Raw genomic sequence first — 15279 nt, forward strand, 5'->3', positions numbered from 1 at the left:
ATAATATGGGTTTTCTTTGCTAAGTAAATAAAAGTAGAGATTTTAAAATTATATAACAACTCTACTGGTTTTCAATGTTTACAGGTAAAATTTTTATGGGTTGAGGTTTATTTCTAATTACATTGGAACAGGATCCAAACCATATTTGCGACAAAGCAGAAAGCTTTGAATGAGTACTACAGTATTATTATGTGATAATTAAGGTCAAATTTATCTGTAGAGGTTCACCTAATTGAAAAGGATATGCAATCACTATTTTTTTTTTTTTTTTTTTTTTTTTAGCAAGCAGTATGTTGCAGTTAAACTTTTCCAGGATCAAGCCCACTCAGAAATTTTAAGAAGTCTGATTCTATAATGTAATTTAGTGTAGAATGCTAGAATCTAGACTAGCTGGGTTCAAATCCTGGCTTGTCCACTTACTAGGCATATAATCTTGGGCAGATTACTAAACTGTTCTGTGCTTCAGTTTTCTCATCTGTGAAATGGAATCATCATAGTACCTCTCATACAGTTGTCATAAGGATGAAATGAGATAACGCATGTAAAATGCTTAGAACAGTGTGCAATAGGTGCTTAATAAGTGTTAGCTTTTCTCCTTAGTAAATGCTATAAACTCAAAACAATAAATGTGGTGTGGATAAGCAGATTCTTACTCTCCTTTCAACATGAGATGGCCAAAATATCTGGTGTACTTCTGAATGTTTTTTCCTACTTGACCCTAGTGATTCTGAAATAGTCAATTCACCCTTAAGGTGTGAGAGACAATGTGAAGCAAATTAAATTGCATAGGGAGTTTGATATGTAAAGTAATGGTATTAGGATGAAAAAAAGAGATGCCAGGAACTAAAAGCTCTTTCTGACACAAGGACAATTTTCTCTTGTGAAAGGTGTATTCTCTAACAATGCTAGCCCCTCCATTTCTCTTTTAACCAATTTTCCCCAAAAGATATTTTATAGTTAGTAAATGGGTGAGGTTGAACAGAAGAATGTGAGAATTAACTGACTCAGTTAATGATGGGTTTTCTAAGCAAAGGCAGAAGACAGCTGGGTTATTGTAGAGGGCTTCCAGCCCACTCCATTGACTTGAGGGGCATTGCTGGAAATATAAGGTGTGAAGCCAAGGGTATAACCAAGAGTACAAATGTGAAACCAAGCACTACCAGGCTGAAAGGGGCTGCGAGCAGAGAGGTTGAACACAGAAGAGGTAGTAGAATAGGGATGGCTTAGAGAGTAGAGTGACCTGAGTGTGATTCACAGTTTTTCCATTCACCAGCTGAATGGTGACAAGATACTTAATCTCCCTGGGCTTTAGTTTTCTTATCTATAAAATGGAAGTTGTAATACCTACCTCATGTGAGATAATTTGGTTTCATTCATTGCTCCTTCATACTCCATGTAATAGCCTTATAATAATTATATAAATCAGTGGCTTTCCGTGACACTTAGAATGATATCTCAGAGCCTTACCTGGGCCTACAGGGACCCATGTGATGTGGCCCTTGCATACCTTCCTGACTTCATCTTGCATTAGTGCTGTTCTTTGGCATTTCAATTGGTCCTAGTAGTTTGTTCCTACACCTTTGATCATACCTGTGATTAGAGGAAGGGCTGTCTTTGACATAGAGGCTTATCTTCCTTTGTTTTGTGTTATTTCTGATTTCTTCTCTTACTTTATCTTTCTATTTTCCCTTGGGTTAGGACTTTAAATACTTTCTATATGCTGATACCCCCATCTTGACTGATTATCTCACAGGCATCTCAAATTCAACATATTCAGAGGTGGACTCTTATTTTCTTTCCCTGTCAATCATTTCCTTTCTCTGTCTTCCTTACTTCTATTAATGCCATTATAGTTTACCCAGATATTCAGCCAGGACTATGGGAGTTATGTTTGGGCCCCCCTCTCCCTCGCCATTCTACCTTCATCTTCTTCCCATACAGTCTTTCATATATCCTTCCTATTCTTAAAATATACCTTAAATCCACTGATTTCTCCATGTCCTCTGCCTCCAACCTAGATTGAGCTATCATCAACGTATGCCTGGACCTTGGCGGTATCCGTAACAGCCCTCTGTCTTTCTTGCCTCTCTGTAGTTCATTCTTTTAATGTAATTGCAAATGCAGTGGAAAGTCCTATGAGTTTTAAATAGAAGGATGACATGATATGATTTGTGATTTAAAATGATCATACTGAAAGATGCGCAAAGGATGGCTCCTTATCGTGACCTACACAGTCTGGCATGATCTGGCCTCTGTCAACCTCTCCCATTTCATTTCATGTCTCTTTCTTACCATGCTTCAATTATATTATATTTGGCAGTCTACTTGCAGGTTCTTTTTCTTTCTGTATGTCAATCTCTTTCTTGCCTTAGAGCTTTCACATGTTGTTCTCTTTGTTTTATACAGTTCTCTTCCATTTCCTCTTGCCATGGCAGGTTCCTATAATTATGTGTTTAGTAATTTTCTTCTCCACTATACTTAAGTCCAAAGGGAGCAGGACTATATCTTTTTCATTTAAGTATGTATACCAAGTACCTCATGTAATGACTTACACATAGCAGCCCTCAGTATTTGTTGAATAAATAAATAAGCAGTATTTACCTTTTTCATTCATTTGATAAAAAACATTAGTGTTCAGGCTCTGTGTTAGGTGCTGTGAGAACATACAAAGAGTTTATAATACATAGTTCTTACCCTGAACAGCTTCTAATTTAAGAGGAGGGATAGGAGAAGATACAAATAATATTTAAGAATAGGGGAAGACACTATAGTTGGAGTAAAGTTCTGCTACTAAACTGCTGTGTGACCTCAGATAAGTTATTTACCTTCTCTGTTCCTTTATCCATCTGTATATTAAGGGGTTTGACTAGACTCTCTTAAGGTTTTGGTTCTAAAATCTGGTGTCCAATTAAAGCTATACTGGTTAAAGTATTTTTTCCCCCCAGGTTTCCATCCCTGGAAAATTGGATGCAGTAGGTATGGGGTGGGGTCCAAGAATTCCCTAGTTGATTGTGATACACAATTTAGGAAATGCCTACCTAGATTCTTCTTAGCTTTGACATCTTAAAATTCTAATTGTAGCATAAGGAAAACTGTGAAAGTACAGCAGAAGTCAGGTAAATTAAGTCAGGTAACTGTATTCATTCAGAGGTTAAGGAAAATATTTTCTTGGTTGGGTGATGGGGTGGAGAGATTAATGGAAAAGGTGATGTTCAAGTGGACTTTGAAGAATGAGTAGAGATATGAGCAGGTGCATGGCTGCATGGTTGGTGTTCAGTACAACTTAGCTGGAGGCCAGAATACATGCAAGAAAAAAAAAATGAACTGTTTTGGTGCAATGCACCATAATTCTAGTCTTGCTTTTCCTGTTTTACCCGTCATACTTGGTTTTCCTTTTGGAGATGAAAGATTCTATTATTGCAGCTTGATCCTCATTTGGTAGAAGTAGAACATGTGGTGACAGACACCATGGGGCAGCTTTGGGAAGTAATTGGGCATATTCTTCCTCAATCCTTCTGGGGCTGTGCCCTTTGAGATCCATTTTGACCACCCCACTGGTTTTCTGGTTAGACACAAAGAATATCAGGGCCCACTGTGTTATCTAAAATAATAGTTTTGCTATCAGAATGATTATTATTAAACCAAAGTTGGCTTTTTTGTTTAGATGAAACCATATAAAGGCAACATTCTGAGTAAATTATATAGCATCCACTTGATGAAATAATGAGCCTATGTTTAAGGGATGAAAGTAATGATCTAATGCAATATTTAGAATGGATATACAGTATGTAGTTATTAACCTAAAAGTCACATCCTGCATTCTTTTAATTTGTGGAAAATTTGTCATTAATTGCCCAGGAAACCTCTGATTTTTCATACATAATCATGCCATAGCTGTTGAATTTCTCCCCCTTCTCCTGCCTTAAAATACATCCTTATAAATAGTAGATTACTTTCAGAATTGTAATGCCCTCTTTAAACATCAAGTTGCTAAGTTTAGCCCTGTTGCTTTCTTTTTAAAAATAGAATTCTTCCCCCCCATCTTTGCCTTTGAGTAGTTACTGACAAATCACACTTTTTTGATGGCAACTGGCTTAAAATTTTATATAACCCTTCTGCCCAGTGGAAGCCTGCTAATTCTGAAATGCTTTTTGTTTTCATGAATTGCCACTATATGGAGGAAATGGATATGGTATTCCATTTAGAAACAGTTTGAGAGATGAGTTCTGACCCTTCATTCAAACTCACTCTAAGTGAGGCAGGGTCAGAAACACAGAAGTCAAAAATTGAAGAGAAGGAATAAGATAGTGGGTAAGAAATGTGGCAACCAGAGTGATATCCAGCCTAGAATCCAGTCCTTGCCTCTCCCTGGCAACTATTTCAGGTCAATTTACAATTTCCAGGTTAACTTGTGATCAGCCTGCCTCATGCAGCTCTTGCTGATGGTGGTTTCTTGACTATCCAATTGACTTTGAAATGAGAGAAGGAAAAATACCAAGCCTCTTAGAATTAATTGCTTGCAAGGAATAACCTTCATTAATTTGAATTTTTGACCTTCAGTAGCACCAGAGCCCTTTGGAGAGTGACTGTCCCCAGAATTTATTTGAAAGAAAAAAAAAAAAGAACCACAAAATAGCTAGATCAAAGAAGCACCTCTCTTATAGGAAAGACCTCAGACTTGAGAAAATTTCCTGAAATTCAGGAAGAGCCGTCATGGGGAAATGAACACTATTGCATCCTTTGTGTCTTTTTATCTACCAGACTGTTTAGAGAAATAATAGAGTCGGAAGTATAGACCAAATTTGGCTTGGAAACAAATTTAAGATTATTTACTACTTTGCACATTTTGCTCTGTGTTTATGCCGTCTGGGGTGATATTGCAGGACTGCCTTTGCTTCATCTGAACACTTAGGATATTATCTGCTTATATATTAGGATTTCAAGTAGTATTTGGTTGTATACAAGAGTTCTGATTTTTTAAAACAAGTTAGAAAATTTTTGGTTTAGCTCAAATGCCCAAGACTTTATAGAGAATGTATCTGAAGGTCAAAGAAGTTAAATTTTATATCCGCAGTCATGCAAGTACTTACAGGTTGACAGAAATTAGAAGCCATCCAGGTTTCAACCATCCATGCCTGGACTTCCCATCCAGGGCATTTTGACTACAAAATGTTGATTTGATTTTGCATTTTGAAAGACACAGAAGTGATCTGTGAAATGGCGATTGGCACCAGGCAGCCCCGGGCAGCCCTGGAGTGCTCCATGGTTCAAATGCTCAAGACCAGATGGAAGTCCAGAAGTGGATGACTCAAAGTTTATTAGTTTTGCCACCTGGGCAGTACAGCCAAACCAGCTGCCACAAGGCAGTTCCAATTTCTACAGAGCAGTAAATGAACATAAAAGTGAGTGTAAATCCCAAGAATAAAGTAAAGGAGAATGGCTGCTACAGCAAGGAGATTCATCCAGGCTGGGTCCTGTCGCTATCCCTTGTAGGAGGCACGGCTGCCAGAGAGGGCAATAAAACGTTGTGGTACCAAGCCCTGAAAAATCACCCCTTGACTTCCAGAAGCCAATCTCAATTTGGGATATATTTGAATTACCACCTTGGTAGGCTCACAATCGCATCTGATGACCTAGAAAGGGAAAAGAAGCCCCTGGTATGTCAGGACTATGTTGTGAGGCCAGAAGATTTTTTCCCCCCTAGAAACTATGGAAAGTCATTTGGTCACCTCCTTTCTGTAGTTCTGGGCCGTGGAGGTGTACCTATTCATTGGAACATAAGATCCTTGTGGAAGATCACTAGGAATTAAGTCATTATCCTCATATTATCCTCAGATGGAGTTGAACTATTGTAGGTTTTTCAAAGTCTGTTCATAAAATGCTGCAAGAGTCAGAAGTTGACGCTAAGGTTTTGGGTGACGCCTCTAACCGATGAATGGTTCTCAAAAACTGAATTGATGTATAATAAAGAGGGTAAGGGGCTAGGACCAAGTTGGGAGAGGCATAGTAATTTTTGTTTAAATTAGGATGATTCACTAATGAATAAAAGAAAGTCAAATAATCTTGATCCACTGTGTCAGAATGCTTTGGGCAGCAGTAACAGAAAATATGGCTAAACAAAATAGAGGTTTAGTATTATTTTTTATGTCATGAGAAATTTGGAGGAATGTGGCTCATGGCTTTGGTTCACCTACTCAGTGGTAACACAGGCTCTTTTTGTGTCATCTTGATGAAAAGTAAAACGAGATAGGTGCAGAGGGAAAAGAAATGTACTAGTCGCTGATGTATTTGCTATGGCTTTGAAGCTAAACGCTGGACCAAATTTCCATCTTGGTCAACCTCTGCCTTCAGATGATCTTTTCAGGAGCTAAATGTTTATGTATTTATATTTCTCAATTGACTATTACTTAATCTCATGCAATAATGTAACACTGCTCTTCATTTGTATGATGAAAGTACAGATGCCTGTGTATTTTCTAATCTGATGGACAGGTTTTTTTCCCTTCTGTAATGATATGAAGTGAAATTTCATATTATAACATTCTGTTTATAAGTGTAGACAAACTAGCTATTCAGTTTTCTTTCTTTCGTTCTTTTTTTCCTGGTAGGTGGCCTGTTTGACCCAGGTAGCTGCTAATTATCTTATGGGCCAAAAGGAGGCGAAACGCTGGGGTACAGCTCATGGCAGTATTGTTCCTTATCAGGTAAGAATACAACAGTCCAGGGTTAGGCTACTATAGTCTGTAGTTTTGTATGATATGAGTTTGGAAAATAATTTCTTTTTTAAAAAGCCCTCCAGGGTGTTCTATAATGTGTCTATGCCTGGCTATAACAGTTCTCTTGTTCTCTTTAAATTCTGTCTTGCATATTTCTTCATCAGAAGACGATTAGTAACAGGACACTTAAATGGATCAAAGGAACTTGCTGAAAGTGAGTGACTTTTGGGTTCACATGATGGTTTGCTTTTTTTTCACCCAAACGAGGCACTGACTATACCATTTTATCAAGCATAATTTGTTAACCATGTCAGTTATAAAACAAATGTTACCTATCCATCTGACAATACTATTCTCACAGGGTTGGAGTAAAATGAAAATTTGCATGTGATAGATCTTCATTTTTGGAACAAAGCAGATGGTTCAGGAGCTGCTGTTTTTTATTAAGTGTCTAAACTTGTCCTTAGAAATTCTTGACTTTGGCTAGCGTGAATGAATATGTGAAGAAACCGTGATATTTATAAAATAAAAACTAAAGCAAAAACTACCTCTTCTGCTAAAGCCCTAACCTTTGCTTAGCTCAGTTGTATCATATCTCATTGTATTTATTACTGTATTTGTTGTATATTGTCTTTTAAGCTTATTTTGTAAGCTTAAGAGTGGAAGTGTCTTTTTCACCGACGTATCTCTTCTCTCAACCAATAGAAGCACATACTAGGTACCATATAAGTATCTGTTGAATGAAGGAGTGAAGTTTACTGTAATCATTTCGATGCTAGTAATCATGGCAGAAAACATAAAACTCAGCATTTTTCATTGGCCAGGAAATCCATCAACACTGCTAATCATCCTTTTAGTTTTAAGAAATCATTTCCTTGGGCCAAACTAGTTTCTTTTCCATTTTTTAAAATTCAGATTTGAGGAAAGCAGTGACCCAGTGTGAACTCAGGATTCTTCCCTCTCTCTGTTTCTATTTATGGTCCCTTTACACTTGAGGCATCACTATGATTTTTACTGTAGAAGTGCTTTTCAACACATTGGGTGAATCTTTTGGTGTAATTACAATTATGGTGATACTTTCTTTAGTGCTTCCCTTCTTTTCTCCACCAGTGGTTTTATGACCACCGTTTGTGACATTTTGCCTCCCCACTTCCTAGCCCTTTGTGGCTGACCCTAAACTTCTAGCCAGCCCTGCCTCACTTCACAAAAGTTGTTGCATTTTTGAACTGATTAGAGATCATCAGATTCAGCCTTTTTATTTTTCAGGTATGCAATCTGATACTTAGATTAGGTAGATGGACTCTGACTCTGGTCTCCTACCTCCTCGTTGAATATTCTTTCAGATCCTGCTACCTTTGACAAGAAAGTGCTGTCACTTCAATTCCCTTCTTTAACTCCACCCCCACACCCTCTCCATCAAACTGGCTCCCAGCTCAGGGGTCATGATTAATAATGGAAGTCCCTTTCGAAGGTATTTTAAAAAAGGACAATGTTGGAATCTATGTGAATTCATCTCAAATAATGGAAGTCTGGGCTTCAGTCTTTGATGTATACAGAGAAAGCACTTCTGAGTTGAAAGCCTTTATAGGCTAATTCCAAATCACATCACATAGGCAGGTGTTCATTATATTCAAGCATAAAGTTTATGGTTTATTTTTTGCTTATTTTAAAAATAGAATGTCATTTTAAAAAACTTTTCATGGACCTTAGTTATCCCTCCTGGGCATCTGCATCTAGAGTTTTGATATCCTGGGTATGCTCTCAATTATTTCATTGTGAGGTGAAAAGAAATTCAGAATCTCAGCCTTTATTTTGGAAGGTAAAAGATATGACAGACTCTGTACGTGTGTGTGATGTGTGTTTGTCTATTCTTCAAAGTTAAGAAATGTACTTTTCCTACTTCAGTTATGCTAGTCACATAAAATGGATACTGTGCTTATTTGATCTTAGCTGATTGCAGCTTTATTATCTATCAGAAATAAGAGATCCGCTAGGGCCTTACCTCAGGAGCCCAGAATTAGTTTGTTTCCCCTTGGTAAAGAACTGGTTCAGCACTGTGATTAAGGAATAAATGCAAATTTGGCTTGACTGAAACTAGCATACCAAGATGGGTCCTAGATATGCTTAGAGATCCTGGTCTGTTTTCAATTTTTAAAATAGATTTGGGGAATATTTTTATGGGTGAATGCCAGGATAATTATAATTCAGTTTTCTATAATAATTACAGCTTTGCATCTAATTTGAGTTGTCTGACTTTTGAGTTGAATGTCTATAATGGAAGACCCTGATGGTCAGGAGTTAGTTAAGGTGCCCAGCTCACTATCCTCAGTTTTTGTTGAACCCTGTCTGAAAGCTCATAGACCTTGAGTGCAGGGAACGTAAATTACTGCAAAGTAGTGATCTTTTATTTGTTATTTTATAAACATGCAATTCTTTTTTTCCTTTTTTTTATTTTAACAGATTTAGGGGGTACAAATTGAATTCTATTACATAAAAATGCAATTCTTAACTTCTTAGATTGATTATCCACTCACCCTCCTTTCCTCCTTATTCTTTGGCTGCCAACTTTTTAAGAATGAGTAAGTTAAAGTAGGCAGAACTGAGATAATTATTTTGTTACTTGTTGAACATATTGGTGGATGATTTACTGAGAATTCAGATTTTTAAAAAGTAATTTTAGATTTCAATGCTTCTTTTGTTCCCATTCCCATTGGACCCTGCCCTAAGGATTAATAATACGTGATGTTCATGTTAATATTGTTAAAGCATTGGTATGTTTCCCAGTCCTTTAAACAACTGTGCTTATAAAGACAGGAAGTTTTAGATATGGAAGAGGAGTGTGCAGAGAAAGCAGATAACGGTCTTCAAAAACAATTTATTATGTTATATAGTTATCAGTGGGACCACTGCCCTTTAGATACATGGCTAACATGGTGATCCCCTTAATTTCATAATCTGTGTATATCTAAAACTCTCTCCCAAATTTCTTCAACTTCCTAGGAGTTTACGTTTGCATGTCCTCCTCTGCCTGTGACCTACACTGACCTTTGCCTCTCTCCAATATCATAGATGATCCATTCACAAATACACTCATGAGGACAGGAGACTATACTGAATATTTTGAAGAAAAATGGGGGAGTTTTTTTATAGATGAAATTTTTTATGGATGAAGAACAGGAGGCCTCATCTTTCTGATCATGTCCTTTGGCTGCTACCAGGGAGCTTCATTGTCCTGAATAGTGTAAGAATCTCCCCATCTTCTGTTCCTCTCCTCTCTCTTCTCCTTTCTAGCTTCTGAGATACTTTGTCTTTCTCTTTCTTTTCTAGAGCAAAGAATTCCTCTAGTCTGATACAGAGTTATTATGCTCGCTAGTGTAGGCACAGATCTTTGTGCCCACAGATCTTTGAGTAGCTACCGCTCTCCTACATACTTAAGACTTACTTTTTATACAAACAGAATCGCTTCCCACAGGGCATGCTGATGTGTGGATCTAATAGAAGCCCACCCAGCTCTCTCTATGTTCTCACTGAGACCATCTCTCTCCCATTCTACTCCACTTGCAGCAGGACTTGAGCGAGTTCATAGTTTGTTGTACTCCTGGTAAAGCCACAACCCCTTCAGCTACAGTGTTGCATTCATGATCATGATAAACTGCCCAAGAGACCAATCCAGAGAATGAGACTGCAACTACAACTATCTCTTTTCCTTAAAAGACTACCAGGACCTACCTATCACTCCTTACACCCATTTGCCTCAATCACCATTGGGACTCCAAGTCTTCCAGGCCATTGGTTATCACCTGGACAATTTTCCCAGGAGATCTGTTCATCTTTTCCTTTGTCCCAGTGATTTCTCCTGTCATCAGTCTTGATGGCTGTGAAATTCTCATAGAGGATCCATGCAACAGCCTGACATCTCATTTCTTTAAACTCCCCTCTCTCTTAATGACCTTTTCCTGTTCTCACTTAGCTTCCACTCAGGTATTTCTCAAACTTTGTAGTGTCAATGTGAATCATTTGGAGATCTTGTTAAGATGCATATTCTGTTTCAAGATGATATCAGTGCTGCACTAGGAGCACTAAGGTTCCAGGTCTAGACTTTATTATCATCAATGACTACACCTTTGTCTTTGTACTCCACTGGCAAAACCCCAATGCTGATTAGGCTTAATACTCATCTAGGAGATAGGGCTAGGAGAAAACATGCTGCCACACTGACTGTCTCCCTCTCAATCTGTGGCCATCTCTCTCGAGTGGTTCCTCAGCTTTACCCAGTAATCCTGCCACATTCTCCCTCTCTGAGATGACTACTTCCTCTTCTCTCCCTCAGATCTTCTCCATCTCTCCTTCTCCTTTGCCTCTTATTTCACTAAAAATTGTTGCATCATCTTTTCTGTACTGTACCTCACAAACTCTTACGTGTTCACTGCATTTCCCTCCTATGATAAGGGGCATATTGTCCCTTTCTGTATTTTGCCTAGCTAAGGGCATTGCTTCTGCACTTCGTCTCCTCTGTCACTTGGATTATCCCTCAGTGGCAAAGCACGTGATCACATTTTTCACCTTAAGAAATCCACCAACCTTCCTTAGACCCCCAGGGCATGTCTTTTCCATCTACCATCCCATTTCTCCATGCTTTTATATTACAAGATTCATCCAAAGATTTTTGAGTGGTGTTTGCTGGAGGTAAGCAGTGTGCCATCTATCCTATGATGCCATTTGTGTCTCACAGACAAAGAGCTTTTACAATATTCTGAGACCCCAGGAGTTTGGGTGGCAGTGAATAGCTAGGGGAAGTTGACTTAGAGTGGTTCATTAATGAAAATACTCCTTTTATGCTCTTTCTTGAGCCTTTCAAAGGGAATTTTTCTTTTAAATGGCCTGATAATTCACATGGTGATTTCTTCTAAACTTTTCTTCTGAAGTAGCTTCTAATTCAAGAAGTCCAAGAAAATAATTACTTAAATGATTAAATAAAATAACATTTTCCTTGTTTCAGTTTGGACTTATTCAACCAAGGAGTAGAGCAGGAAGCTGTGGTATGTTATTTCTGGTAGGGACATTATACCATATATTTAATTTGGCACAACTAGAGACTGAGACAGGCAGTAAATTCCAAGTTTGAAGAGATGCAGCCCTTTGCTATCATTCCTTAGAAAATGTCAAAGTGCTGTTAAATCATGGCAGATTAGGTAACATTGGGAATCTTTTTCTTTTTTTAACCTATGTTAAGGACTTTTAAAACTGTCAAAAATCTAAGCAAAATATATTTGTGTCTCTTCTTGCCTTCCTTCCTTTCTTTCTTTCTTTCTTTCTTTCTTTCTTTCTTTCTTTCTTTCTTTCTTTCTTTCTTTCTTTCTTTCTTTCTTTCTTTCTTTTTCTTTCTTTCTCTTTCTTTCTTTCTTTCTTTCTTTTCTTCCTTTCTCCCTTTCTTTTCTTTCTCGTTCTTCTTTTCTTTCTTTCTCCATAGTCACAGTAAGGCACTCATTAAAGTGTGAGAGTAAAATTTAAATAGGCATATGATTGTATCACATATTTAAAATAATTTATGCGTTGGTAATAACAGTAATAATCATTCTGAACACAGACTATGTAACTGGGAGGTATATTTATACATATACATATATATATATATAATTCTTTTTCTTTCTCATTTTATTTTGATGAAAGGGAAACTTAGAGGCATTAAACAAATTTTCTATGTCCTAGACTGGATCGGAATCATGGTTTTAAAATTTCAAAACTTGTTTCCTTTCTCACTATATCCCAAACTAGTAGTTCTTTCAGTGCTTGATATATCGCAGATGCATGTCTTTTTGTTTCTCTGGCAGATAGTAGGATTCTTCTAATCTGGGTCCATCAACTTTTGACAAATGACCTATTTATTATGATTCTAAAGGGCACCAAACCTAATAAGTGGCCTTGCTACAGAAGTATATTTGAATTCTGAACCATAGGACAAATGTAGGCTTCCTTCTACCATGGTTTCAATTCATTGCTTTCAAATGACTCTTGACAAATCAATTAAACAACAATTTCTTGAGCCCCCTATGGAGTAGGCACTCAGAGTTTTGAAAGCTTCCAAATGAGGAAGAACTGGGCCTGTGATTTCAAGGGGGCGAGAGGAATACAGCAAGCAGAGCCAGGAGAGTCAGACACACCTGGAGGCATTAAGTGACACAGTGTGTGCTAAGTGTTTTATGCAGTACTTGACTCTAGTAAGTGCTCAATAAAAGGTGGCTCTTATTATTATTGTTGTAGTTAAACTAATAATTATAACTCTGTAAATCATAGTTTCTATGAAAGCATGAAATAGTCTATGAAAACTATCCATGGACGCTTCGGGGCAGAGTAAATAAAGATACATAGCTTAATTTCTTTAACTTAATGGAATTTTAATTTTAATTTCTTTTTAGTTTCTTAAAGAGGAAAAGGAGAACAACATGCTGTGGCATTTTTTTTTTAAATACTCTTCTCAGATCTTTTTCAGAAACTGTAGCATTGAGTTATTGCCCAAATGTAGCATTATTGAAAGAAATGCAGTTAGAAGAGAATCATGTACAGTGACATCACTCTATTGTTAAAGGGAATAGGGCTTCTAGTTTATTGAATTGTCTAGCTACTTGAGATTTGGCATAAATGCATACTTAACAAAATGAAACATGACAAAAATGATTTTCAGAAGTAATCTCCGAGAAGCCCACAAGATGGGAACCTATCTCTATAAACGATACAAACCCTTCCTTTCCTTTTGAGAACAAAAAATTGTGGAGATTTCTTCCTCAGTTTTAAAAAGTGAGAGAAATGTAGAATATTTTAAATACTGTTCTTATAACCTTAAAATTGCAAAGAACGTTGATGATGTTTACCCATTTAAAAAATACCTGGAGATTTATTGGAAACAAAAGAGCAGGTGGTAGCAAATACACTAGATTATGTTTCAGAGCTTTCTGCAAACTTTTAGATTAACCCTAACAGGTTAGAATATTTAAAAGTTGATTTTCTGGTAAATTAAGGCATGGATTATCTGAATTTCCCCTGACCCCTGTAGTTCTGAAGGTTTTGGCCAGGTAGCTTTTGAATATTTCCCTTAAAACTTGTATATGCCTTGATCCTTATGAATTTGAGATTCTTATTAAAACAAAACAAAATATTTTGTTCGAAGACCCTGGTTACTTTGGAGCCAATTGGCCAGGACTCGCCACAATGTTAAGAATATAGGTCACTGGGCAGTCCAAGCGGCAGATAAAATGAGGGCAGATGTGCCAGCCACTGGCTTACTAGCTGTCACCCTCTAGGATACTCCTTAGAAAAGGTTTGACAGTCTCGGATTTAAAACAAAATTTCTAAACTTAAGATAAATTAGGTGACATGATGTCCAAGGGGAGCTATTGTGCAAAGAATAAATGTGCTTATGACTGTTCAAAAACTATTCTGATTTTTAAAAATCAGAATTGCCTCCAATTGACAAATACAGTCTTTTAAATGCTTTTCACTGAGAGATAAACAGAAGGAGACCCAAGGAAAGGCAATGTATCTTAAGTAATAAATCTGGAATTCCTTTAGGCTTTTAGTTCTTGAATTCTAAATATATATGCAGAATTGATGCAATTGTATGTTTTCTATGCCTATCAAATTTGGCTAAAATTATCTAAAAGAATCAAATGCCTATTTGAATATTGAGTTAAATAGGAATGTTAATAGTGATTACTTTTAGTGATATTATATTAACATAATAATCATTAGAGGTAACATTTATGAATGATTACTACGTGCTAGTTACTATATACTTTAGACATATTAATTCAATCCTCAAAACAACCCTTGAAATAGATATTGCTATTATCTCTGCTTTCAGATAATGAAACTGAGGTGTAGAAAGTTTAGGTAACTTCTGCAAGGTCACGAGTAAGTGGTATAACTGGGATTCTAATCGAAGCAGGGGGATTTGAGCCCACTATACTGTATAGGAAGATGATACAATGCTGCATGTTTAGTTTCATTTTCTATCTTCATCCTACTTTTGAGAAATAATTATGTGACATTTCCCTCTACATAATTTCCCCTTTAGGACTGCCAAGAGCAATTGAAGAGGTATAAACAATTCTGTTGTTTACTCACCACAAGGATCCTAAATTATGATTTAAAAGCAAATTTCCTTTAGGAAATCAGGTTGTACATCTTTTGAATAAATCCTTTGATTGCATATGCTAAAATTGTATTAGAATCATAATTAAGTCAAATTATAGTGAAACAGCTGTATCTAGGTCCATCTATTTAATGAGAACAATACTGTCCTTGAACAATATAGGAATCTGGGATAGTTTTAGCTATTGTGTGTGACTCATAGTTTCTGGCTTTCAAACTGTATTTCTGTGAGGTTGGCAGGCTGGGGCAAGAGCTGAGGTGGGAAGGAATATTTGAGGGATGAAGAAGAGTATTCAGGGAGCATGGGGTAGGGGACATCCTGGGGAGAAACCAAGTAGACAGATCTCCTAATTTTCTAACCCCATTTGAACCAGGACAGTTTTGATTTTGTTGTTGTTTGTTTGAAATAGGAGTT

At 37.0% G+C, this 15279-nt stretch overlaps 1 protein-coding gene across 1 annotated transcript in view; it reads left to right on the forward strand.

The window, feature by feature from the left end:
* The window catches only part of SUGCT (succinyl-CoA:glutarate-CoA transferase), a 699594-nt gene that overhangs the window by 130432 nt on the left and 553883 nt on the right, over nt 1-15279 (forward strand). Inside the window, 1 exon segment of the mRNA XM_045564447.1 lies at nt 6609-6704. Within this exon segment, the coding sequence (XP_045420403.1) occupies nt 6609-6704 (96 nt within the window).

Source organism: Lemur catta, chromosome 11 (assembly GCF_020740605.2).
Source record: "Lemur catta isolate mLemCat1 chromosome 11, mLemCat1.pri, whole genome shotgun sequence".
Taxonomy (NCBI): Eukaryota; Metazoa; Chordata; class Mammalia; order Primates; family Lemuridae; genus Lemur; species Lemur catta.